Here is a 27,512-nt window from a genome sequence, read left to right on the forward strand (position 1 = left end):
GATTAAAGTGAGGAAACTGCGTACATTTAATTTAGGGTGGGTTTAGAAATATGATATGAAACCTTTAAACTCTGAGTGGCTCAAGCCAGCTGTATTGCAAATGTCACAACTTCTCCACCGTTTCCACACATACGTATGTTAAATGAGCATTGCTGGTCTGCTGACAGTTTTTAAAGGACAAGGCAGTACATGCACTTCTGAATTGGAAGATGTTAAGTAGCAGTCACTAAAAAATGTAGGAGTCTAAATAGCATTCAGTACTAAATAGCACACTATATGATTTTGACTGCTATTTAATATGTTTTAGTATGGTACATAGGAGAACAATAAATATAAGGTCAGTGTATTACATTTTTGACGGACATTATTTTAATATATTTTTCTTGTTATTTGACACACCTGTGAAATTATAGATTTGCTAGCTGTAGTTTTATAAAGTATTACAGTACAGTGATTTCGGCTTATATTGTCAAACCTCTCAATGATGCAGCAGCCTCCCACATTGTTTACAATGTAGACATTTTATATTGTCAGTATCAAGTAGTCATGTTGCCTGAAGATCAAATGAGTATATAAAAATAACTTACTCCACCAGGCATTGAAAACAGTATTTTTTTTAATTTACCATTTCTAAATGGTGTCAGAAAATGTAATTCAACAAAATCTACCCATCCTTATATAAAGAATCTGTACCTGATCATTTTTACAGAAACAGAAGCTAATCTTCAGAAAAAATATGATAAAAGAAAGGAATTTACAGTTTAATTATCAAGAGTCTTAAAGTTGAAGTTCCTAAACAAATTGGTTAACCAGACTGGTTAATCAATCTAATATTACACGTATTAGATTTTAAGCTTCATGGGCTGGATAATGTTGCTGAACAACATTAAATATCTGGAGGATTAGTTTAGTAAGCAACTTTTCAGCTGTTGTTTTATTATAGCTTCAGTCCACAAGCCGATCAATAAAATCATTATTTTACTTACCACTGCAACTTTGTGATAAAGGAGGTTCAGTTTTATTACCCAAAAATGCAGTCTATTCTCAAATTGTTCTAGCTGAGGGGAATCTTGTTGCAAGCAGTCACTTCTACTATTATCTTCTATGATTAGAAGATCTGATCAGAGTTATGGTGATTATTAATAATGAAGTACACATAGTTCTGTATTTACATGCTCTTAATTTGTGTATTTTACGTTTGTTTATATATATATACTTAATTGACTTAAAATTGATTGGATGTTCAAGTTTATATATGCTGTGTGTACCAGTGGTTTGCATGTATAAATAGAACCATGTAGGTAATGTACAGCTAGCTGGGCAATCTTTGTCTCAGTGTTTCAGCCACTGTTCATCTCCTTTCATTTAACACATCCTAATTAAATCTAAAAAATGCCTTTGTTGTACCATGTTTATGTTGTTACAAGTGGGGGGTTATGTTTAATAAGTAAATTAACTATTCATAACTCCTAAATTGTAAATGAGTTTGGCAAGAATGTTCCCAAGAGGTTGGTTTAGTTAGAGGTACATGAATTATCTGTTCTCTGACATAGAGTAATAATTCAGGCACACTTGGTTAAACAGATATTTATTAAAAATGACCATACACACTACAAACAACATAAACATACAACACACAAGTTACACTATGTACAAATTTACAATAAGGCATCCCTGAGGCCCAGCGTCCTAACAACCTAGAAAACCCCAGACTGTTACCACGTATTCAACTCTTTAATAATGCATACAGAGGCAAAATGTAGACATTAGCTGCCTTCTACACTAACCAGAATACAAACTGCAGTTAAATCTCTCTCTAAACCTAGATGCCACCAAATGAATGGGAACCTATTTCTCTATTCTAAAATGTACTCACAAACCAGGAACTGAGGGATTCTTTACATAGGAATTCAGAGTTGAAAAAGAAATACAGAATAGCAAGCTCTCTTAACCAGGTTCAATTACTTAGCTTCAATCTCGTCTTCCTGGGTGATCTGGAACAAGGAACTCTCAAGGAACAAAAACATAAATATAAGATACTTCATTATTGAAAAATTATTGAAATAAAATTCAGTGCAAAGTAATTATAAGCAAAACTTAGTCATTTTAAAAAGGAAAAAATTATAACGAACCTTTACATTTAACAAATAAAACAATTAAACCTAAACCTAAATAAACAATATTCATGAGACATAACAAAGCATTTAAAAAGCTCACTTGGAGTAGGACCAAAAATAACAGCAGTTTAGATGCATCTATTGGCGTGACTCCTGCACCTTTGACCACTAATAGCATCTTCGCATTTTGCATGAAATTGATAAACATTAAAATATAATTTTTTTTTTGGACGAAAATACAAACATTTTATTTTTCTCGATTTTCACTTGTAATTACTTTTCAGAATGTTTGAGCTTTTGTTTTTCACTTGAAGGTTGTGTGTTATAATGTGGAAATAAAGCCAAAAATAAATTCTGATTGAATGTTTCTTGAATTTAGGCTGTTAAGCCACTAAATGTAAGATGTAAATGTAATGTGTGTTGACTTTCTGTAGGTTCTGGTTTAGGGCCATAGTAAACAGATGACCTGATGCATAACTGGTTGTCTCCTTGTTTTGGTATTGTCTGGGTGCAGTCTGTTAGGGGCCTTTTTTTATGCTTGTTGTTTTGCTTTCCAGGAAGCTGTTCAGGTGTTGTTGAAGCACTCTGCTGATGTCAACGCTCGTGATAAGAATTGGCAGACGCCTTTGCACATAGCTGCTGCAAACAAAGCTGTGAAATGTGCAGAGGCCTTGGTACCTCTCCTCAGCAATGTCAATGTCTCTGACCGGGCAGGGAGAACTGCATTACACCATGCTGCCTTCAGTGGTCATGTGGAGGTAACCATGGCATTGCTTTTAAAAGCTTCAGAGTGTTTTTTACTTATTGAACAAATTTAGTTTTAAATGAGTGTGCTTTCAAAGAAAAAAACACACTCTAGGTGTCCCATTGTGTGCATTGTGTTCCCATTCATTTTAAAATGTATTCTAGTTTTATTTATTTTTTTTGCAAGGCCTTATTTTGAGTTGTTTACCTCAATCCCAATTTAAGGACGTATGTTTGAGATCATTATACAATAGTTGTCCTTGGACATGTATCCAGGTTTGAAAATCTGGAAGCGAGAACATTATATCAGTGAATTAAAACTTCATACAGTTAATAAAACCATTAATGCATGCAGTGTCATACAAATTATATTTTTCTTTTATCTGCAGATGGTAAAGTTGCTGTTGTCTAGAGGTGCCAATATTAATGCCTTTGACAAGAAAGACCGACGTGCTATTCATTGGGCGGCCTATATGGGTAAAAATTTCAGCATTACTGATATGGCTTGATATACTAATTCATTTTAGCCCCATGTAGTGACAGAACATCTTTCTCTACTCTTTAAACCTACACAGATTTTTTGTATTCTCATGCTGCCTATGAAACTATTCTTAGATTTGCATTTAGTTGTAGCTAGATTGACAGATGTACTTGTGATTGTATTTTTAAGTTATGTATCGAAGAGTAAGTTATCTGTATATGGTTATTACTTCTATTGTTCACAGTATGTTAATCATTCATTTCAAGGAGTCAGTTTGGCCAAATTTCAGGTTTGGTTTTTTTGCTGGATATGCATACATTAGACTGGACTTTCAGTGGGAAGGTAGCTAAAGTAAGTGCAAATGTGCATTAACCTGTTATATTTCATTTTCTGCCTGTGCCCCTGATTTTATGGTTTGAATAGTTTTATTCATAACACAAATGCAGAAACTGAATACTTCTAAGGGTAAGGTAAATGACACTCATAGTCACCAAAGACTTAAGAGATAAAAAGTTAAATATGTGGATTGTATAAGTATTCAGATACATAAACCCAGTAGTTGGTAGAAGCACCTTTGGCAGCATTAACCCAATAAGACTGCAGCATATCAACTCTATCAGCCTCTACCAGCTTTACATATCAACTTTACATATCAACTTGGTGCAATTTGTGCTCAGTTTTCTTGGCAGATTTGCTTCGATTCACATGTTGCTTGGGGGTGGTTTATGGACAACAGTATTCAAGTCTTTCCACAGGATTCAAAGCAGGAGTTTGACTGGGCCTCTCAGGGGCTCCTGTGTGGTTTCTGCTTGGTGATTTGGATTATTGTTCTTCTGAGAGTTGAATGTTCACCTCAGTTTAAAGTCTTCATCTTTCTGAAACAGGTTTTCTATTATTTACCTATACTTTGCTCTGCCTGTGTTTTCAGTCCTTTCCAGTACCTGCTGAGCATCCGCATAGAATAATGCTGCCATCACTGTGCTTGACAGTAGGGCAGTGTTGACTGGGTTGTGCACTGTTGGTTTTGCACTAGAATTAAAGCTTTGCAGTTACACAGGAATGTCCCAAATTTTGGCTACATGTTTGCAATATCACTTACATGCTTTGCTGCAAACTATATATTGGATCTGAGGTGGTTTGCAACTCTGCCATAGAGGTCAGCTTTGTGGAGTGGCTGGGATATTGTTAACTCATAGGGCATTTTGTGTTTCATCTTAGCTGAGATCAACTCACAGTGGCATTACTTACTAGATTCCAACTTGCCCAGTTGTTCAGTTCAGAAAGATGACCTTATCTAGGCAGTGTCGGGGTGGAGCAATGTACATTCAGTTTCTTGATGATTTAGTAGAGTGTGCTTACAGAGATATTTAGGTATTTATTTACCCTTCTGATCTGTGCTTTTCAATTACTTTATCCCCCATGTGATTTGAAAACTCCTCAGTCTTTGCTTGAAATTCACTACCTTACCAAAGAACCTCAGAGATGAGTGTTTTTATTCTGAAATAATGGGAACCACTGTTATTGTATGCAGACAGAGGCCACTCAACTAATTAAGTGACTTGTTAAGTTAATGTTGTGCACCTAAATATAGGTTTGCCACAACAATTGGTTTGAATATTTAAGTAATCATGATTTTTCTGTTTTTCTTCATATTATATATTTACTTTGTTTTTAGCTTTAGATGTCTTGGGTAGATTATGTATGTAACAAGTATTTGCTACTTCAGAATGTACTGACACTAAAACATTGACTGTGACTGACTTTTCTTGGCGCTCACCTGTTGATTTATAATTTTAATTAAAACATTTTTTAGTTTTGTCCCATTTTGTTTAATTTCCATCCAATAAAAAATACAAATAATATAGAGGTGGTAAATGGTCAATAATTGTATTTTCAGGCCATATTGAAGTTGTAAAGCTTCTAGTGTCCCATGGAGCTGAAGTGACCTGCAAAGACAAGAAAGCCTACACACCCCTTCATGCTTCAGCCTCTAGTGGAATGATCAGTGTGGTGAAATACCTTCTGGACCTTGGGGTTGATGTGAGTTCTTAATTTGAAGTTCATTTCCTTTCCACTCTTGTTCTAGGTCCTAATAGGTGTTGTTTACTTAATAACATTAAATAAAATAAGAAATCATCCGTCATTGGTAATATGTGAGAATACCCATTGAACTAAAATAGAAAAGTTGTATTTTATAGCTCTTGCTACATATTCAGTACGTTCTTTTCAACATATCTTTTGAGAAGGTTTTGGTTGAAGTGATTTTGATAATGTGGGCTTGTGTGATACTGTCTTTGATGTCTAAAGCCCTCTCAGGAAATAATATAATTTTTCCCAGCATTCTTAGACACTATTGCAATTAGATGAAAATCAGTATTCAGTTATGTATGGAAGACTTTTGCCTTCTGAGTGGAATGCTTCGTCTATGGAGCAAGGATATGTGCAGGTTAATTCTGATACTGGAAGACTGTCTGGTTACAATGATTTGTCCCTGTGTTAACTTAATGTATTGTTTTCATAATTTTGGGTGATCCTACAGATCAATGAACCAAATGCATATGGAAACACACCACTTCATGTGGCCTGCTACAATGGACAGGACGTTGTTGTGAATGAACTCATTGACTGTGGTGCTAATGTCAACCAAGTGAATGAAAAAGGCTTTGCTCCTTTGCACTTTACTGCTGCATCTCGACATGGAGCACTGTGTTTAGAACTTCTCGTTGGCAATGGTGCAGATGTCAATATCAAGGTGAGAAAGATGTATGCTGTAATCGTCTGAGCCTGAATTATTGTTTAATGACTTCTGCAACAAAACTAGTTAAGAAACCCTATCCATTACCAACACTGATGCTCTTATTTAACACCTATGATCGTGCAGAGCCCTTTAGATAGGGTATGTGGGTTCTAGAAAACATTTGGAGAAGTAGATTTTTAAATAATTGAACTTGAGTCAGTCAACACTTTTGATCACATAAATATTAGCATGTTATTTTTTTGCACATTTTAGCCAATATTAATACATCTTAAAAACATTAAAAAGTGCACGATTTATTCATGAAAATCAGTTTGTTCATTGAGGAGTTGAGTTTTCTAAAAGCCTTCATGGTGAAATATATTATTTAAGGTTCAATTGACAGTTGCCAGATAAATGCAAGCTCCTCTGTTTTACAACATTTACCCCAAAACAAAGAACAATAAACTCCTCAGGTATTTAGTCCACAGTATATGTAACAGTAGAACTGTGTATACCTATAAAAACTAAATTGAAAGACTGACATTAAGTTGTGAACTTTATTCAGCAACCTTCAAAAGTATAACTGATATACTGCACAATGTAGTTGGATTATGACCAGATGCTGGACAAACCCTTAAAAATCTACAATGGTTCCTGTGTTGCTCATACTTTGTCATCTTACTGTCTTTCTCACTTGGAAGGTGATGGCATAATTACCTGCAGCTAGTGTCTCTGAGTGCTTGAACGTTAATTTATTCCAGTGTTTAGGCTGACCTACTTTCCTTAATGTGCAACCTGAGGTTTCCCTAATGTACAATGATATATGGTTACGTAAACTGTTTTAACTAGGGCCAGTTGTACTCTATGTTGTGAGATACTTAATATGCACTTGCCATTTCCACTTCCACAGTATCAGGTCATAAATAACCTGTTTAACCCATTGGAAATGATTACATTTGAATCTTGTTATAAGTACTGTACTTGCCAGAGGCCCTGGTCTTGAAATGAAATGGCAGATTGTTTTCATGCATGTTGTTTGTTTTACACACAGTTGCAACTGTAAAAAGGATTTTTTATCTCACTTTTCTTTCTGTTCTAGAGTAAAGATGGGAAAACTCCTTTGCACATGACAGCCATTCATGGCAGATTTTCTCGGTCACAGGCGGTCATTCAAAGCGGTGAGAGAACCATTCCAGTTGGGTAAAATATATTAAGAATAATATGCAGTTTTCATAAAGCAAATGGTGGAATTAATATATTATCACAGAGCAAAACAAAGATTCTGATATTGAGCAATATTTCTATAAAATAACCTTGTTGTTACCTGTTTACAGTTTATTTTAGGAACTAAGTTTCTGATATTTTATTGTGGGTTATAGTCTTGCCAATGTACAGGTTCCCATATTGGAATCTGATATTAAGTCTATGTAATTGTATGACCTCATAGCTGCTACACACAGAGAGGGTTGCATTTCTGTTCTTCTACCTTCTTTTGACTTCTGTTTTTTATGTAGGTGGGGTGAAAGGGTTGACCCCAATGCAAATACAAATGATCAAATTGGGTCAGACTTTTTTATTTTAAATAACATTGAGTTTGATAAAACTTTTGCAAGTTCGTGTACTGTATAGAATATTTCAGACTTGTTTTTGTAATTGGCTTGTTAGTTCAACAAAGTACTTGTGTGTTCTCTCAGGTGCTGAAATAGACTGTGAAGATAAGAATGGCAATACTCCTTTGCACATAGCAGCGCGCTACGGCCATGAGCTGCTTATAAACACTTTAATCACCAACGGAGCTGACACTGCAAAGTGAGTGGAGTGTATTGATCCTGACAGAGGTGATGGCAAAAGGGAATGCATTCACCTAGTGATTCATGTCTTAGCAAAAGCAAAGCTGCAACTTTGTTTTAAACAATCATCGGTAACTTAGAATGCCGTGGCATTTCATTAGTATTTTATTTGTTAGGTATATTACATTTTTTCTTCCTCCCTTCACACACACCCCAATTAAGAGGTGTCTTTGTGTTATATTTACATATTTCTGACAATGGAAACATTCACACATGGAAACATTTCTTTCCTGTAATAAACCGTTTTGAATCCATAAATAATTTTCATGACAGCTTCAAAACTTGGGGACGTGGGGACTTTTCTTTATAAGGTTTCTCACAAATTTAAAAACTTTTGTGATAAAATTAGTACTTTCTCAATATTTTTGGTTAAAAGTGCTCCTAATGTTTTTCTATAGAATTAGTTTGTAAACTTTCAAACTTGTGTAAAAAATAATGAACAGTTACTTTGTTTTCTTTACCTTTTATATGTAAAAAAATGGTATTCCAAAAACATATGGAGAAGTTAATAATAATTACTTACACTTATTTAGCGCTTTTCTGGACACTCCACTCAAAGCGCTTTACAGGTAATGGGGACTCCCCTCCACCACCACCAATGTGCAGCATCCACCTGGATGATGCGACGGCAGCCATAGTGCGCCAGAACGCTCACCACACATCAGCTATCAGTGGGGAGGAGAGCAGAGTAATGAAGCCAATTCATAAATGGGGGTTATATTAGGAGGCCATGATTGGTAAGGGCCAATGGGAAATTTAGCCAGGACGCCAGGGTTACGCCCCTACTCTTTTCGAGAAACGTCCTAGGATTTTTAATGACCACAGAGAGTCTGGACCTCGGTTTTACATCTTATCTGAAGGATGGCACCTGTTTACATTATAGTGTCCCCGCCACTATGTTGGGGCATTAGGACCCACATGGACCACAGGGTGAGCGCCCCCTGCTGGCCTCACTAACACCTCTTCCAGCAGCAACCTTAGTTTTTCCCAGGAGGTCTCCCATCCAGGTACTGACCAGGCTCACACCTGCTTAGCTTCAGTGGGTTGCCAGTTGTGAATTGCAGAGTGATAGGCTAAATGATGGTTCTGTTGTTTTTTTGTACATAACTCTAGAATTATATTTTTAGTTGCTATATTGTGTGTGTCTTGTTGCACAGTGCAAACCTTATACTGGATGTTCAGTTTCTTAACTACCAAAAAGTTTGCTGTAGTTCTCCAGTGATTTGAGCAGCTTCCTGGCATGTGTCCTGTGTTTTGACAGAACTATTCATTCAATAGCAGTACCCGTGTGAAGATAACTGAACTGTTCTCCATGTCAGAACATCTAAATAAGAACACAGAATTGCAGAGTGATTAATGTGGACAATGTGAGTCATTTAGTTCACTCCATCTTGTTGTAGGAGGGGCATCCATGGAATGTTTCCACTGCATCTAGCAGCCCTTAGTGGCTTTTCTGACTGCTGCAGGAAGCTGCTTTCATCAGGTAAGTGTCTTATCCCAGAGGATTTTCGAAAACCACACAATTTAATTTTATGTGTTAGCGTAGTTGTCATCTAATTAGAATATATTTTGAGAGTGTGGATTTGTATGTTTTAACCTCTTTCATTGTGGGTTGGCTTCTCACTTTTCCTGATTAGACTGGAATTGCACATATATACAGGTTGTGTAGTTTCTCTACTCTGATTTATCTGAATATCTTTTTTGAAGGAAACTGCTTTGCTTTCCTTCTGAACCAAAACAGGCTTGATGGGCTGAATGGCCTCCTGTTATTTGTAAACTTTCATGCTCTCTGTTAGATGATCTCTCTTCATTTGCTCCACTGATAGTGAGCATGCCTAACAGCCCTGCAAAGCACTACCCATACAATAGTGATTTTGAATATTTTGACAGTAATCCTGATTTCAGTGTGTCATACTATATTTTTTTTGCAGGCTTTGACATTGATACTCCAGATAATTTTGGGAGAACCTGTTTACATGCTGCGGCAGCTGGGGGGTAAGGTTTTATTTCAGCTGAGTAAGGATGATTTTGAGAGGTAGAGTTAGGGAGAAACAGCACTTCCTGAGCTGTAAGTTAAGTAACAGGCATTAATGAGTGTCTTGATTGCTTTCCCTAAAACATAATCTAACTGTGACTTTACTGATTATTCTTTATGAATGGTGCATTCTGTGCTGTCATCACAACTTTTACTTGAAGCTAGGGGTTAATTCAAATATAGAATCTGCTAGGATGAACTGTAAACAACTCCCTTTGATTTTAATTTTAGTTCTATGTTTTTTTTTAAATTATGAAATGTGTTTATAGGAATAACATGATCAAAACAAAAAAACTTTACAGTGCAGAATTACACTGTAATTACAGAATTAATCTCTGAATAATTTCATAGCGTTAGTTTGTGACAGCATGTATTTGTTAGACATTGTGTGGCATTGTGTACAAAATATGCTTTAATGTAATTAAAATACCCTAAAATGTTAGTTCTATTTAAGCAGAAGTATAATGAGTGCATATTGGCTTGGTGGAGGTTAAATTATTGTAGCTTAATATATTATCTTTTAAGAGTGAACTGCAATACCTAGTTTCCTTTTTCGAAGTTAGGAAACTTCTATATGTAGTGCACAGCATAACTGTTCAAAGATAAAGGATGTTCTTGTGGTCATCCAGTCCACATTACATTACCTATAAACCATTTTGTAATTTAACACAAATTTAGTATTTTTAAGTGATAACTTTGCATTTGTTTTGATTCTATGTTTTTTCTTAAAATAGGAACTTGGAGTGTTTAAACCTTTTGCTTAACACTGGAGCAGATTTCAACAAAAAAGACAAATTTGGAAGGTAAATTGCTTCTTTGCAAAGCGTTTATAGATTAGACATCTATTACAAATTCATTTTTGCTGTTACTGAGAATTTGAATTTAAAAGGGTTTTTAATCTGTAATTTGTTATTCATTATAACCAAATGGTAATGAAGTGTCTTTACCTTAGAATAAAAAAAACTTGCTACCCATTTATTGTCAGTTTTACTTGTAACACCAAGGACTATGCCTTGATAAGACTGAGGTGCAAATGTGTATTAAATAATTTGTGTCTTGAATTCTGCCTGGTTCCTTTTTGTGCACCTTAAAAAGAAAATTAAAAACAAAATATTGATTTGAGACCATTGCTTTTAGGCATTTTATAACATATTTAAAATGTCCTTTTACACTGAATTAGTGAGATTTAAAATAATGCAGGTTGATTTTCTTCCATTTTTGGTCTTTTACAAGTAGTCCATGGTCCAACAAAGTGTGTAATGTTGTTAAAACTGATGGACAACCCCGTTATGATTTACGTATGCAAAGTGTATCAACAATAAGAAAGCACAGTTGAATCATTACACTTGACTGTTCCTTTGTGCTCTGCTGGGGAGTTAGGTAATCGACTTCTCTATTCTGTATAAATCAATCAACTTCAGTAAAACACAATAGCAGCCTATGGGAAAAGCAATGTGAAACAGATTAGCAAAGGCCAATTTAAAAAATGTTCCTCTCAAAGAATCATTAAAACGTATTAATACATTGTTTTATTCTTCCTGCAGGACCCCTCTGCATTATGCTGCTGCCAACTGCAACTACCAGTGCCTGTTTGCTCTTGTAGGATCTGGAGCAAGTGTGAATGACCTTGATGAAAGAGGTTGCACACCACTGCACTATGCAGCTGCATCAGACACAGATGGAAAGTGAGTGATTCACAGCCTTGGAAATTCAAGCTGATTGACACAGAGCTGACGTACCAGTCACTTTGAATTCTATCCCAAGACCAGAGTTGCTGAGGCAGCAAGCATTGCCATTTCCTTTGAGAAAGGATCAACAGAATGCAGTTGTTAATTATAGTAATGCAGCATGAGAAAAATAAGGGACTAACACAGAAAGGAGGGTTATCTATTTTTTTGTACTTGACATGAGCACTGTTTTACAAGAATAAATGGTTGATGCATTGAGTTTTGAATGCAGAATACTGACACGCAACAGAATTTATTGATGTCAACTGTCCACTTTTCTTAAAAACCCTTGCGATGTCCTTAAATAATAAAAAGCTTACTGTATGTCATACTAATATTTAGGCTTATTGCTGTAATTATCTGTGGTTAGCATTATTAATTTTAGTTCAGGTGGGTAGCTGTGTCAGCATGCGTAAGCTGCAAAGGAACAAGTAATAGGTTTATTCCATGCTGAAAAGAGAAGAAAGAAAACACAATGTTTCGGCCGTGGAGCCTTCAGGTTTCACACCTCTCCTCAGCTCTCTCGACCTCAAACCACTTGATTGGCCAATCTGCCTCTCCCCTGCTCCTGCCTCCTCCTCTCTCCTGGCTTCTGTTTCCCAATGTTATATTATCTTTGCTGACTGCCCTATCTTTCTTACACCTGAAGAAGGCTACACAGCTGAAACTTTGTTTTCTTTCTTCTCTTTTCAGCATGTAATACACCTATTACTTGTTCCTTATTAATTTTATTTTTTACATGAAAGATATTTATGCAGGTAGCATGGTGGCACAGTGGTTAGCATTGTTGTCTAGCAGCACTGGTGCCCTGGGTTAAATTCCTGGGGTGCTATCTGTGTGGAGTTTGTCTATTTTTCCTGTGTTCATGTGGGTTTTTGCTGGGCGCTCTGGTTTCCTACCCCAGTCCAAAAACCTACTAGTAGGTTAATTGGTTTCTGGGAAAACTGACCCTGGTGTGTGTGTCTGTGTGCCCTGCAATGGACTGGTGTCCTGTCCAGGGTGTCTCTAGCCTTGCGGCCATTGCTTGCTGAGACAGGCTCCAGTTCCCTCATGACCCTAAATTGGATAAAGCTGTGCGAAAATGGATGGATGCTCCTTATCTGTCTTGTCTGTTGCATTTCAACAGAACTATATTCTAAAAAAAGGACTAATAAATGACAAAGAAAGCCTGTGCACAGTCAGCAGGGTGTAACACCATTGATCAGGCAAGAAGAAAGACTTCTTGGGTGGATATTTGCAAGCCTATAGCTAGAAAATATATTTATCAAAGTGAACAGATTTTCACTTGGGAATTGTGTTTAAAAGAGCAAAGGTACTAAATCATTCATAAACAATTGGTATGTTCCTTCATTACAAAATAATGTGATTAAAGCAAAAGCAAGTACTCTCTCAATACGTATTACTCTATCAGCGTTTTTATCTCAAACCAGGGAGATTTTGGCCATATTGGCTTGTGGGGGGGTCAGTGTTCTGAAATTGTGTTGTACTTACAGTAAGTTAAGAACATGTAAAGTTTACAGATCCCTACAAAACTGAAGAAACTTACTAATTCTCTTATATTGTCATATGTTCTCAAATGGTTTTCAGTTTAGAGGCACTCAAGTTTAGTTTTGTTACCCAACAATTTGTTTTTCACCAATTTTCTCTCTGTAAACTTAGTTTTATGATTTACATGTAAAATACCTTTAATTCTCAGTGTAAATCTTTTTGTTGACTGTTTTAATGATGGGGTGCTGTAGGGCCATTCTATATAGGTCTGCTTCTGTGATTCTGATGTTATTGAATCTTCCATAGGTGCCTGGAGTATTTACTCCGGAATGATGCAAATCCAGGGATTCGAGATAAGCATGGATATAATGCTGTGCATTACGCGGCTGCTTATGGCCATCGCTTATGTCTTGAGTTGGTAAGTCATGTCCTGTATTGTAATCAATGTTTCCAGTGAAGACAGTCCCAGAGTTTGTCATACCTGGTTGTTTCAGTCAAATATTTGTGTAGTAGTATTCCTTATGTAAAGCTGAGACTGAAGAATACATCAGAAAAGCTTAATATTCCAGAAAGTAACACTTTTTATATGGATTTGTTTTTACATGAGCCTTCATAATCTCCAAGTGTGATTATGTACAGTAGGTCACTGGAGATCATGGTTTCTGAAGAGCTTTTATTCTATTTCAGATTGCAAGCGAAACACCTCTAGATGTGGTAAGTATTGACTGTTCATAGATCTTGGTATTAGTTGTTGCAAACGTATTTGCATTCTAAATACAGTATAGAGTAAAACGTCTCTAAAAACCAATGACATTTTTAGATCTTAGAAAACTCCAGTTATGTACTATGATTTGTTGGTAGATGATGGAATTAAATATTTTGGTAAATTTGCAGCCTGATTACACTGATTTTTACAAGTTTTATTTTGGAAATTAACTATAGTTGGTTTGGATTTACTGTATCTTGTTTCTTATTGCTGTTACATTTAGATGATGCTTGGTTAAGATTCTACAGTCAGAATGACTGATCTATCACTAATAGGAAATGCACAGAGAATTAGTTGTATGTTAGCATAACTGGTTCCACATTTAACATAGATCAAAATATATCATGTAATTTAACATCATGTAGGAAATATGTTTAAATCTGGAAATGAACTTTATTATAAATCACTTATTTCAATAATGGCTATCTCCTTCTGAGAAGCTCAATATTTAACAGATTTATCAGTGTTAAGTTACTAATCAGTTACTTCTGGTATTTGGTTGTAAGATCAGTGGTATTGGTAAACCATTTAAGAATCTTTTATTTCTGAATGAAGTGCCTTGATATTTCTTAATCAGTATGAAATGTTTTTAACTTAATTTAGTGGCAGATATATGTAATTTGACATCGTTATATGGTATGTCTAACAGTTAATGGTTAGATGGAAAAGGGCCAAATAAAGACAATTCTGCTGTTTTTAATGTTTTTATGCCCAGTTAATGGAGACTTCTGGGGCGGACATATTAAATGACTCTGATGCAAGAGCACCCATTAGTCCATTGCACTTAGCGGTGAGTGAAATACTTTGTTCATTTCGACATGTAGTTTTGATTAGATTTATAGTCTCGTACATTTTACAGTGTACTAAGTATGACTTGTTTGTGAATGTTTCTATGTTTCGTTGGATATTGTTTCTTAAATCCTTTGTAAGTTGTAAGTTAGGAAAGTTACTTTTGAAGAGTAGCGCTCACCCATGAAATATCATAACCTAGGGCAATCAACTGTTAAACTTGGATTTCATTCCTGAGGCAGCCAGCTACATTGCTGTCTAAACTCATGCAAACTCAGTTCAAACAGAACCCTCCAGGAATGAAATGCAGGCACCACTGTGTCCAGTTTACATCATAGCTTTGATTGAATTTAATTAAATGCAACTTTGAGTAAAAGTTATGTGGTATCTATGATGTTTCAGAGATTTAAAAGAGTTATAGCATTTTTTTATTTTCATTGTAGGCTTACCATGGTCATCACCAGGCCTTGGAGGTGCTTGTTCAGTCCTTGCTTGATCTTGATGTCAGAAACAGTAATGGTCGGACACCACTGGACTTGGCAGCTTTCAAGGGCCACGTAGAGTGTGTGGATGTGCTAATTAATCAAGGCGCATCAATACTTGTCAAAGATTATACCTTGAAGAGGACGCCCATCCACGCAGCAGGTAAATTCCTGTTATTTGCCATTCTGTTTTAAGAAGTCCATTAGATTATAGTGGTAAACAGAGCATGAAGTAGCAGTAATATCTTGCTGTGTTGTGATGAAAGACACTATCTTTCGTGTAATTCTCAAGTTAAATTGTTTTGGTTATACTGCTGGAAATTAGCTCATTGTGTAATGAGCTAATCAATTTTAGGTTAAATCTATATTTAAAACCTAATTATATCTATAAAAATATTTTACCTTAACAGTGTTTGCTTATGTAAGACTTTCTTTCCTTAAGCCACTAATGGACATTCAGAGTGTTTGCGGCTGCTGATTGGCAATGCAGACCTTCAGACTGCTGTAGACATTCAAGATGGAAACGGACAGTAAGTTTAGGAATTAATCTAATTTACATCTTTATTTGCTCTTAATGTTCTGTTGCCTAATATACTTCTTGTGTTATAATGAAAACCTTATCACTTGATGCAGTACAGTAGAGTCTGGACATCTGCAAATTCTACATTCACAAGTTCGCTTGTTTTCGGTTCAATCTGGCTGAGGGGGGTCTTGAATGGAAGAAGAGCAAAGTGGGATGAAACTGAGCTGAACTTTAAGAGGAACTTTCGAAGTGGTCGTGCAACAGGCAACGATTGTGAGACTAAGTCTAACTAGTGAGTGAGCCCTGTCCACACCCATATACCCACTACCTAGTGTCCGCATCCCAACATTGTTGTTTTTAAATTGTAATGAAGATGTAACGGTTCCTTGTGAGTGGCATGGGGGACAGGCTGGAAATAACGTTATAGGCTCACTGACAGTTTTATTGCCCTTTTCCTTACAGTGGGGTATGATAGTTATGGAGCAGGGAAATAGCTGGGAAGGCAGAGAGAAAAAGTACAAGTGTCTGTTGGACGTAGAGGGAGGATTAATGTTGTGTATTTAGGCTGATTACTGTAAATTTGTGATGACTGTTGTCTTAGTTGATCAGTGCTATTTTAATTAACTGAAAGCCAGTGCACTAGTACTTTAATTATCATATAGGTAAGGGTTATTTATGTATTTTAACATTGGATACTATGTAATGTTGTACATTTTGTAACGGTATGGGGTGGATGTGGATATATGCAAATTGGGAAATAGGTAATGATTCTCTGCACCAAACCCTTGCACATGTTGAGTCCCTGCTGTATTAGAATTAAAATTGTTAGTTTTGTTTTTTCACAGAAACAACTGTTAATTTTTCTTGCCCTGGCTAGGACACCCTTGATGCTGTCTGTTTTAAGTGGACACACTGACTGTGTGTACTCACTGCTGAACAAGGGAGCAAATGTGAATGCCAAAGACAAGTGGGGAAGAACGGCTTTGCACAGAGGGGTAAGCGATATTTAGTGTCAGCCTTTAAATGAAAATTTAATGATCTCACTTTAAAGTGGTTAAGGGATGGTGCATGCAGCTATCATCTCCTCTTATCATATGGCTACAGTTGTGTTTTCTGTGTCCTCCCATGCACAGGTAAACTAAAGAACATAGGACTTTTCTACCGATAGCTGGAAAAAAATGTGTACACTGGTTGGTCTATGTTCTTTACAATTTTGCTGTCCTATTATTTACTTGTTTTAACTCCTCTCTTTTTTTCTCGACACACTGTGTTCTTATGTGTAGGCCCTTGTGATCAAATATATGCAAGTATGCTTAACTATTTAATTTGGCATGTAGGCAGTAACTGGGCATGAAGAATGTGTGGAGGCACTGCTCCAGCACAATGCCAACTTCCTTATTCGAGACTGCAAGGGACGGACAGCAGTGCATTTAGCAGCTGCATGTGGTCACATCGGTGTGCTGGGAGGGCTATTGCAGGCTGTGCAATCCATGGACACCGTTCCAGTCATTACAGACAATCGGGGCTACACACCGCTGCACTGGGCTTGCTACAATGGTACGTCATTACTAAAAAAATAATGAAGTTAAAATATATCTTTTGTTAATGTGTAGTCTCCATTATCAATGTTCAAAATGCTCATTTGGACTGAACAGCATTTTTTCATTAACTGTTTTCCAAATTAGTTCACTCTTTAGTATATGTAGAAAGCTCTAAAACAGATTTCTTGTTGTACCATTAGACTATGGTGCCACCTAGTGGTTTGCCAAAACATTTTCAAGAAATGCAGTAAATTCAAGATAGGCTCCAGGTCTATAGACCTTTATCCAGAATGTCCTATCCAATATACCCAGTTAGAATCACTGTGTGTGAATAGTCACGACCTCACACAGATAAAAATAAGGAAGTGGGTAGGACAACTCCCCCGATTGATGCACATTTGAGCCTCTTGTTGGGGTTCTGACATGTCCTGGAAAACCTGGAAATCTAAGATGCATATTTTAGGCCTGGAAAACACTTGAAAATAAGAAGAATGTCCTGGAGTAATTCATTTGTAGTCTTTCAATGGGTGTGATTAAATTGACTTAAATAGATATATTAAACAAACTGAAGATCACAGTTTTTGTTGTATTACAAAAAAAAAGGAAATAACAACCTGATACAAAAGTATTCTGCTTCATGAATACAACAATGCCTCCCTTTCTTGTCTCCCCTCACTACTTTGTGATGTTCCACTCTCCATTCACACTCAGACACACACCCCTAATCACCTCCACATATATGTGGGGAAGAGAAGAGTGAGGTGTATCAGTGTCCAGAGTCACATCAGCTGTGGGAATAAAACAGGAAACATCAGAGATGTCTGTTGAGAATTACATGAAAATTGTACCTGAGAAATATGCAAGTCCCAAGAAAAAAATTACCTCCACCCCTCCACATCTGTTTTATTTTTCCAAAAGCAGATGTGGAGTGTAATAGTCTTTGAGTGCATTACAGTGGGTGGACAGCACACAAATCCACATATAGAAGGAGAGCACCAGCTTGCCTATATACCGACCGAATGTTCCAATTATAAACATCTGATGAAGGTGCATTTTCCTGCTAACAGAAACTACTTATAGTTGCTTGATGTAGTAGATGTAAACTTTATAAATTCCAATGCTTTTATGTACATTTGTGAAGTGCAAGATATAGAATTATAAAATAAAACAATGAATATTTATTACCTGAGTCTTTGCAGGAGTATTTGCAAATAGTAATATTTGCAGTAATTTGGTGTATTTGTTCAAATCCAAAACACCTACCCTTGAATTGGATAAAGTGCATAATGTTTGTGGTTGTTGAAAGATATTTAAGTACCTTAAGTTCAGAATATAAGTGATTTTAAAGGTGAAAGGACACGTTTGGCCAACTTTTTCATCTAATTGTTCGGATCTTTTTCCTTCCACTCATTTACAGTATAGCTTGTTGGTTCCTGTACAGCCATTCCTGTTGTCAAGATTAAGTAGCACTTAATTTGCATTTTGTCCCTCTTTAACAAAACGGTTTAGGTCTGACTTTTTAAAGTACATTTAAAACATTGTTTCCTCAAATCCTTGTTTCTTTCAAATTAAAAAGACATTTTACTGCAATGTATTAGCACATTACATACCCTCCACACGTATTCCAGTGGTCCTTCTCTGTACTCTTCTTAATTCTATAATATATTTTAGTAACATTTTGAAAAGAACTAAGCAGTAAATATAAGGTAAATATATCCCAGATGGGCTAATATTTTAGATATTTAGAGTGGCTTCCTATCATTTATTCATTCTTATTTCTTATTTGATTCCTTTTGTTGCTGAAGAAGTTAAGTACTCCTCCCACCCCATCTTAATTGTGCATTCATTCATGTATTAATGATTTTTGGAATGTTCTGCCACAGAGTACATTGCTCTGTAGGGCAGTAAACAAAATATTTGTCCTCTGCTCTTTTTAGTTTGCGATTGTATTTAGAGGGTAGGTGTCTTTTGTCTCCTTGTTTTCCAGGTCATGACACCTGTGTAGAGCTCCTACTGGAGCAAGAAATTTTCCAGAAGATGGAAGGGAATCCTTTCAGCCCTTTGCACTGTGCAGTGTAAGTTACTATAAGTATACAGCCACCAGTTTTCTGAATGTGTTGAATAAAGGAAAAAAATGACTTTTTGTCATCTGATTTGGCAGGATAAATGACAATGAAGGAGCTGCTGAAATGTTAATAGACACACTGGGTGCTGCTATTGTAAATGCCACAGACTCAAAAGCAAGGTAAAAGAGCTTCCCAAGCAAGTATAGCTGCATTATAGGAGAGTTGATTAATATTCATCGTATATTTGCATTGTTGCTGTTAGTGACCCTTTAAAGGAATTTCCCATTATTTTTCCCTGATGTTTTTTAGACCTTACTCTTAAAATTCTTAAAAAGACTGTTACATCCTGTCTGATAAAAGAACAGCAGCATTAATAAATTATCCAATTTTGCTGAGTGTTAGGTTAAAAAATCCTCACATATGAATACTTTCTTTTATAAGAGACCTATGATTAAATTGAAATTGTTGTGAGGACAGTGTAGAATGATTGGTTAAAGTACACTAGAATTTTAAAGTCTTGCAGCATCAACTGAACTCCACTGGTATATGACTGATTTAAGTCCTATTGCATTGGGAATAGGAAAGTGAAGGTGACCGTTCTGAGAATTCCTCTGCAGTGGTGCTAAAACTGCTTTCAAGGCACAACTTGAATGGCTGAAATCTGTAATTCTTTGTAAACACCAGTCTTCTGTCCTCTATACTAGAACCCCTCTGCATGCAGCAGCCTTCACAGACCATGTGGAATGTTTGCAGTTGCTGCTCAGTCACAATGCGCAAGTCAACACAGTTGATTCCTCGGGAAAAACACCATTGATGATGGCAGCTGAAAATGGACAAACCAATGCCGTTGGTATAAATGACTTTTTAAATGCATGTGTACGGAATGTTGGTTTCTAATATGCTTGTCTGTTACCAGTAGTTTAAAATAAATAATCTGGAACTATGCACTAATATTCATCTAAGTCTTTGTACAAGTAACATTGAATTAATGGATCTCAATATTATAGATTTCACATTTAATGGACAGTCTCTGATATTCCTGCTTTTTATCCAGACCCAAAAAATGACTTTTTGCTTAATCAACAGACAGTAGCCCTTAAACCTTAATATTTCCAGTATTCCGGTATATACAACAGTATACATTATAAATTCTTGTTATGTATTATTGCATGTGTGATCACTATACATTGTTACTAATATGTTTAAAGTAAAAATAATTTAATAATGCTTATTAACATACATTTTGTTAACATATCTATGTGAATAAATGAAATTTTCCACATGTGTATGATGTTGGAATAACTACACAATTCTAACTAACCATCTTCCCATTCTGTTTACACTCTTGCTAGCAGCAACATATCAAATCTTCATGCATGTACTTTATTTGAAAAGGTATTTGTGTCTGTATTTTTCTTAAGATGACATCAAGTGAAACCCTACAACTACTGAGAAACCTTTGTAGGTGTTCAGATTGACATTTTTTCTCTTACTTAACAGCTCTCTTTGAAATTTGTATTTGCACAGAAGTGTTGGTAAGCAGTGCAAAAGCAGACCTCACTTTACAGGATTCCAACAAAAATACAGCTCTTCACCTGGCTTGCAGCAAGGTGCGTGACTTCGCAACTATGTATAGAAATGAAATTGCACTAAGAGATTCATATAATATATTCTATAAGAATCCTGAGATTGAAAGAACTGATAATGAGAATTAAATCTGACGTAGTCTTAAAAGGGTAGCACAGAAATTAAATACATTCTTAAAAGGATTGATTTTCATTTAGAAATTCTGTGTATATAGCTGACAAAAAGGTTTATTAATGATTCTGATTAGAGTGGACAATTTAGTATAAGCATTTATTCCAGTTATGCACAATTATAAACCACATTTTAGTCAAGCTTTAGACATAGAGTTTATAATTTGGTGTTTAATATTAATATAAATTTCTTTTAGGTTCAGGTTATTCTTTTTTTTTTTCAGGGCCATGAAACTAGTGCCTTGTTAATATTGGAGAAGATAACCGATCGGAACCTCATCAACTCAACAAATGCAGCTTTACAAACGTATGTGCTACAGAGACTGTTTTGTGAAAGTTTTATATACTAATGCTGTTATTGACAGGAGTACACCTGTGAGTACTACTCAGGTTTAAATAGTGAATTACATTTACATTACATTTATTCATTTGGCAGACACTTTAATCCAAAGCAATTTACAACATGCAAAGGGTAGTATAATAGTAGAATTTATCATTTAACTTTTTTACATGCCTTTTTTAAACCAAACTGCTAGTACATCTCAAAGACCTTTGATATTATTTCTATTGAATGTGAGTTCAATAATACAAAACACAGTATTTGTACAAACAGCCTCTCTGCAAACCTATAGGTTCTGTAACTGTCCTCTTTGATATGTTGCATCAAAAATGTTTTGTGTTTCTGAAATTAACCTGATTTTATTATTTTGACAATCAAGAGTAAATGTATTATTATTTAGGCATACAGTACTGTGAAAATGTTTTTGATACCTGTGTGATTTGCATATTTATACATCTTTCACTTAACCCAAGTAAAGGGATGATTAAGGTCAGCTGATTGGATACTTTGGTTAACAATCAAGATGGATTTAGAGGAACAAGTAAAGGAAGAAGGCTCCACAGCTGAAACATTGTTTATTTTCTTCTCTTTTTAGCATGGAATAAACCTTTACTTGTTCCTTTGTAGCCTACACATGCTGACGCAGCTATCTACTTAAACTACTGTTGTAACAGAAAGAATAAGGTTCTTGATCCCGAGATGAAGTTAAACAGATGAGTTTATTGCATGCAAGGAACAATAAAGCCGAAGTCTTGTTTCCCGCAAGAAACAACAAAACCGAAGTATTGTTCCATGTGCCGGTACAAACTTTTGGGTTATATAGTAGCTTCTTTTCCGTTTCTGACGTCACTTGGTCTGATGGTAAAGAGGGGGGTCATGGTATTTGGCCAGTTAAGAGATCCTGGCCAAATGGTCAGTTTAAGATTACACCCAGGGGGGTTCCCAGCTTGCATCTGGAATCCTTATCAGTTAACCCCCTTTCCTCCCATAAACCCCAGCTTGTGATTTAGAAGTCTAAACCTCATACAGAAAGGATTTAATTTAAACCCCCCGTCTTCACATCTTTCTTCACTACCTAAGCCTGATTTAGGTCAGCCCTGCCCAATATAAACCTAACTTTGGTCCTTACGGTCAGAGAGAAATTGTCAGCACACAAGATTTACAGACGCATTGTGCCAAGATCAAATTAAATTCCTGAAAACGTTTTTCATGTTTGTCAGTCTGGAAAAATTGCAAAGCCATTTCTAAGGCTCTGGGGATCTACCGAATCACAGTCAGGGCCCTAAATGAAGAAAGTTTGGAATGGTAGTGAATCTTTGACAGGACAGCCACTCCTGGGAAATCTCTCCAAGAGCAATGTGTAAAATTGTCCAGGAAGTCACAAAGAACCCCAGAACAACTGCAGGGATCTGTCTCGGCTAAGGTCGGTGTTCATGACTCCACCATCAGAAACACACTGGGCAAAAATGGGATTCATGAGGAGGCAAGGAGAAAACCACTGCTCACCATGAGTGCATGTCTCAACTTTGCCAAAATGCATCTTTCTCCTCAAGTGTTCTGGAACAATGTTCTATGGAGAGATGAGTCAAAAGTTGAACTTTATGGCCAACATGGGTCCTATTATGTCTGGTGAAAACCACACACCATTCCACAGTATGCACCTCATACCATAGGTGAAGCATGGTAGTGGTAGTGTCACAGTTTGGAGATGCTTTGCTGCATCAGGGCCTCGACAACTTTCCATCATTGAAAGAACCAGGAATTCTGCAGTATATCAAGATAATTCTACAGGATAATGTCAGTCCATTCATGAGCTGGATCTGAAGCGTAGCTGAGTCATGCAGCAAGACAGTGGTCCTAAACACTCAAGCAAGTCTACAACAGAATGATTGAAGAACAAGAAATTTAGAATTTTGGAATGGCCTACTCAAAGTCCAGACCTAAACCCCATTGAGATGTTTTGGCAGGACCTGAAATGTTCTTGTTTGAAAACCCACAAATCTCACTGAGTTAAAGCAGTTCTGCAGGGAAGAATGGGCCAAAATCCCTCCACAGCACTGTAAGAGACTGCTCAATACTGCAGGAAACGTCTGGTTGCAGTTACTGCTGCTAAAGGTGGCATAACCAGTTATTGATTTCAAGGGGGGGCAATTACTTTTCTTAAATATGGCATTGTGTGTTGCATAACTTTCTTTATTAAATGAAATAAGTTTCAAAACTTTGTCTTATCTGTTCACTTAGGGTCCCTTCTATCTTACATTCGGTTTTGGTTGAAATGTGGAATGCTATAACATTCATGCTTATTGTATTACAGCTGCTGTATTGTAGTTACTGTATGCCATGGACACTCTTTACCAGACTTGAGCTCCATTGAGCACTTGTGGAATAAACTGGAATTATGCATGATATCTAGAGTTTAAATATCAATGAATAAAAACATGCTTGTCTGTGTTCTTTAAGGGAAATTGGAGAGAGTCCTGTAGACAGCTTGTGCAACCTGATGCAAAACATGTACAGAAGTAAATCTTGTATTGCTACCTGTACTGGCTACACTTATTACTGTTGATCAAAAGGGGGTATTTAGATCTCCGGTTGATCAATCTTGTTGATAACAAATGTTAATCAGTATAATGAATTTGCTTGTGTTATGCCTGTGAATCTTTTGGAGTTATAAGTAATAAGCTTCTGTTGGTCAGAATAAAACTAAATGTTATTGAACCTAATGGTGGTTACATTACACAATAAATTACAATAGTTTTCGAACTTGTAGTTTGCATGGATGTTTTGTTAGTTTTTAGTGTTTTTTATAATTTGTTTGGGGTATCTTAATTTCAAGGAATTAGTAAAAGATGGAAGATGTTACTCAAAAGTAGTGTATGGTAGTTGCGGTTCAGATTCCAGGTGGCGATAACACTGCTCTATGCTCTATACTCCTAATTTCTGTACCAAACATGCTTAATTTGTTTTCCACAAATGTGTATGGAAAAAAAATGAATAATTGCAAGCTCTTCAATGAGTAATGATGATGATTTGTTTGGTAGTTTGTTTTCTAAAGGTATTATATGAAGTACTTGTCCTTTGTATTACAATATCAATGAGTAATATTTGCAAATTTACTAGTATGAATGTTTATTCTCATTTGGTTAAATGGACCCATTTGAAGGCTACACTTCAAGAATAGTCTAAAACTTCTTTTAATACATTTTATTTCCTTTCCTAGACCCTTGCACGTTGCTGCCCGCAATGGTCTTACTGTAGTGGTGCAAGAACTGTTAGGAAAGGGGGCCAGTGTACTTGCTGTAGATGAAAATGGTGAGTATTTGTGAGGTTTTATAATGTTTAGGTGTTTGTTTATTAAACAATAACTGTGTAAATGTAAAATTAATCACTTTCACTTATTAGTAACAGATTGAAGAATCTTGACTTTAATTGCATGAAATTACATTGAATGTTTCTTACCAGCAGAGTGCAGTGTAGCTAAACAAAGAAGTCCATTCTTTTTTATTTTAAATAACAACAGTCATGTATTTACAGTAAAGTTTTTGTTTTGTTGTTCTTTGCAGGTTATACACCTGCCTTGGCGTGTGCCCCAAACAAAGATGTCGCAGACTGCCTAGCTCTAATTTTGGCCACCATGATGCCTGTGTCTCCAAGCACTACTATGCCCAGCCTGAGTTTTAATGCCATTAATCACTACACCAACCCTTCGAAGACTGTGACTTTTGACACATTGCCCATCTTGAGAAGTGAACACACCTCTTACTGCAGCTTCAACAACATCGGCAGGGAGGATGGATACTCTTTTAATGAAGAGGATGAACTCAATGACTCTGATTCCGAAACCTATTGATCAGGATATAGAGTGGTTCTAATACACATCCCTGTCTTAATGACCAACAGCCCACTGAAGAGAAAACTTCATCTGTCTGACTTGAAAAGCTGAAAGCAGATTTGACAAGCTGCTGATGTTTATGGAAAACTTTTCTCATTGGGGCCTTAAGAGTCTGACATGGAAGGATGCTGAGCTTCAAGACATATGTGAAGTCTGTCAGAGAAAACAAGAAAAGCGAATTATTTTTCTTTACCTATTTAATTTGCTGTGCCAGAAGTCATTTCAACAGTGTACGCTAGAATAAAGTGTGTTATTTTCAAATGAAAACATTTTAAAGTAAAGTTGGAGACTATATGAATAAAACTATCAATTTCTCTAAGGCAATAATGCAGTCTGAGACGCTAGCACTTGAAGAATGAGTTGCCAAAGGGACCAAAAGTTTCAAAAATAATTTATGGAAAGGAAGAACAAGAGTCAATTCAAATTAATTAAGACTTGTAAGCCAGGATTAATTTATTATAAAGGGGGAAAAGAGGAAGTACTTATACAGTGGCATAGAGGGTTTTGAAAGTTCATGCCTCCGATATTTACAACATATAAAATATATGTGGGAAAACAGGAACTTATTTTTGGGGAAAAAATTCTAAAAATGGCCTTGTCATGCAATTTCTAATAAAAGTTTGAGACCAGCTGTAGTGGTACAGTCAGGGTTATACATTTTACACTACAAATAAACAGAAAAACATTTTTGAAATACACTTTGAACATTGATTTACTGTATTTTTATGATTAGGACTTAAGATTTTGAAAAATGTATGAGGAACATCCGTTCAAGGTGAGTTGATAGCAACAGCAAAATAAAACTTACCTTTCCAGTATTGCAGCCCTAGTCACACCATTCTTTCAATAATAAATGTTTATTTTTAATTTGTGTGAATATCTGTACATTTCTTTTTGTTTTTTCACATGCCTTCATGGTTATTACAGCTAGTTATTAGGTTTGTGAAAGACATTTTCTCAATATGGCTGTCTCAATGTTTTTAAAAGACCCCAACACAATTTTAAATTTGACTCCCAGTTTTATGTTAAACGATAATACTGTATTAAACCCAGAAGCTGCAAGCATTATTTGCTTTGTATTGAAGAATACTGTATATACCAATGACAGGATTGCATTGGACTTTCTTTAACCAATTTTTTTTCTCTTAACATCAATGCCATTTTTACAGAATTTGCTTGCTTTGGTTTTTACATACAAGACCTTCTTAATCTTGTTTGTTGCTGTTAAAGAATATTTTTTTGATAAGAATTTTAATCTAAATGCATATAAACTGGAATTCTGTAAAGTATATCAGCTGGTTTTCTGAAAAGAAAGTGTGGAACAGAACAATTTGATTTATTACAATTATTTTTTGTTTTTTAAATTACATTCTAGCATGTAAATAGAAAGTAGTGACTGCTTGAATATTATACCTACCTGCACTCTTTAAATACATCTCTGAGATTCCTGTATATTTTATGGTTAATAAAATCCAGATGTGGGTTATATGTAATTTAACAGTTTATTTGTTTCATCGTAATTTTAGGTTAATGTTTCACATTAGCTCTCTAATGTCAGAGCCTAATTAATGTTTGGTAAAGGGGATGTTTATTAAATCATAGTTTGATTTCAGGTTACTATAAACCTAAGCAAATCTACTTGATGTACAGGTATTATTTGTAATAGGAAGATTGATGGTTGACAACATTTTCTGGAAATCCTTCATATACAAAAGTTACCAACAGTAAACATATCAGTTTTCAGAAATGGATTCATATATTCTGTCCTGAAACCTATATCTTCTTTAAGATGTTCAGAAATGAATTACATTTCTCAAAGCTTTTTTTTACTTTATACTTTTGTTGAATATGTTTTGTGGAGTATGAAAACATTGAAATATATATCATTGCTATTGTAAATTAAAAAAAAATTATACAAGAGAAGTGAAAAATGAATGGAGACCACAAAAGAGTTTGAGACAAGCATGGTTGTTCAGTAAACAGCATTTAGAAATGGAGAATGCATTGAGAATATGTAGTTTGAATGATTTATTCCGACTGCAACTGGCTTTTTATCCAGATTCATGTCTCCACTATAAAGGCACTCATATGTGATTCCCAATGACATGAGTGACTTTCCACCTGTCAAATGTCTGGGTGCTCTTTGTACACTGTAAATTAATTCTAGAAAGTCTTCC

General features: G+C 35.7%; 1 protein-coding gene across 3 annotated transcripts in view; it reads left to right on the top strand.

The window, feature by feature from the left end:
• Nucleotides 1-26,828, top strand: part of ankrd28b (ankyrin repeat domain 28b) — a 68,383-nt gene extending 41,555 nt beyond the window's left edge. For all 3 annotated transcript variants that reach the window (XM_088601582.1, XM_088601581.1, XM_088601580.1), the window contains 24 exons: nucleotides 2,675-2,875; nucleotides 3,251-3,338; nucleotides 5,240-5,382; nucleotides 5,882-6,094; nucleotides 7,179-7,257; nucleotides 7,774-7,888; nucleotides 9,330-9,412; nucleotides 9,861-9,924; nucleotides 10,699-10,767; nucleotides 11,509-11,649; nucleotides 13,486-13,597; nucleotides 13,867-13,893; nucleotides 14,661-14,735; nucleotides 15,178-15,379; nucleotides 15,659-15,746; nucleotides 16,617-16,734; nucleotides 17,077-17,296; nucleotides 19,268-19,355; nucleotides 19,442-19,525; nucleotides 20,051-20,196; nucleotides 20,874-20,956; nucleotides 21,328-21,410; nucleotides 24,664-24,755; nucleotides 25,007-26,828. In XM_088601582.1, coding sequence (XP_088457708.1) covers nucleotides 2,675-2,875; nucleotides 3,251-3,338; nucleotides 5,240-5,382; nucleotides 5,882-6,094; nucleotides 7,179-7,257; nucleotides 7,774-7,888; nucleotides 9,330-9,412; nucleotides 9,861-9,924; nucleotides 10,699-10,767; nucleotides 11,509-11,649; nucleotides 13,486-13,597; nucleotides 13,867-13,893; nucleotides 14,661-14,735; nucleotides 15,178-15,379; nucleotides 15,659-15,746; nucleotides 16,617-16,734; nucleotides 17,077-17,296; nucleotides 19,268-19,355; nucleotides 19,442-19,525; nucleotides 20,051-20,196; nucleotides 20,874-20,956; nucleotides 21,328-21,410; nucleotides 24,664-24,755; nucleotides 25,007-25,293 — 2,901 coding nt within the window. In that variant the 3' untranslated portion in view covers nucleotides 25,294-26,828. The remainder of the gene's footprint in view (nucleotides 1-2,674; nucleotides 2,876-3,250; nucleotides 3,339-5,239; nucleotides 5,383-5,881; nucleotides 6,095-7,178; nucleotides 7,258-7,773; nucleotides 7,889-9,329; nucleotides 9,413-9,860; nucleotides 9,925-10,698; nucleotides 10,768-11,508; nucleotides 11,650-13,485; nucleotides 13,598-13,866; nucleotides 13,894-14,660; nucleotides 14,736-15,177; nucleotides 15,380-15,658; nucleotides 15,747-16,616; nucleotides 16,735-17,076; nucleotides 17,297-19,267; nucleotides 19,356-19,441; nucleotides 19,526-20,050; nucleotides 20,197-20,873; nucleotides 20,957-21,327; nucleotides 21,411-24,663; nucleotides 24,756-25,006) is intronic.
• Nucleotides 26,829-27,512: the final 684 nt, after the last annotated feature.

Source organism: Lepisosteus platostomus, chromosome 12, assembly GCF_059453375.1.
Source record: "Lepisosteus platostomus isolate fLepPlt1 chromosome 12, fLepPlt1.hap1, whole genome shotgun sequence".
NCBI lineage: Eukaryota > Metazoa > Chordata > Actinopteri > Semionotiformes > Lepisosteidae > Lepisosteus > Lepisosteus platostomus.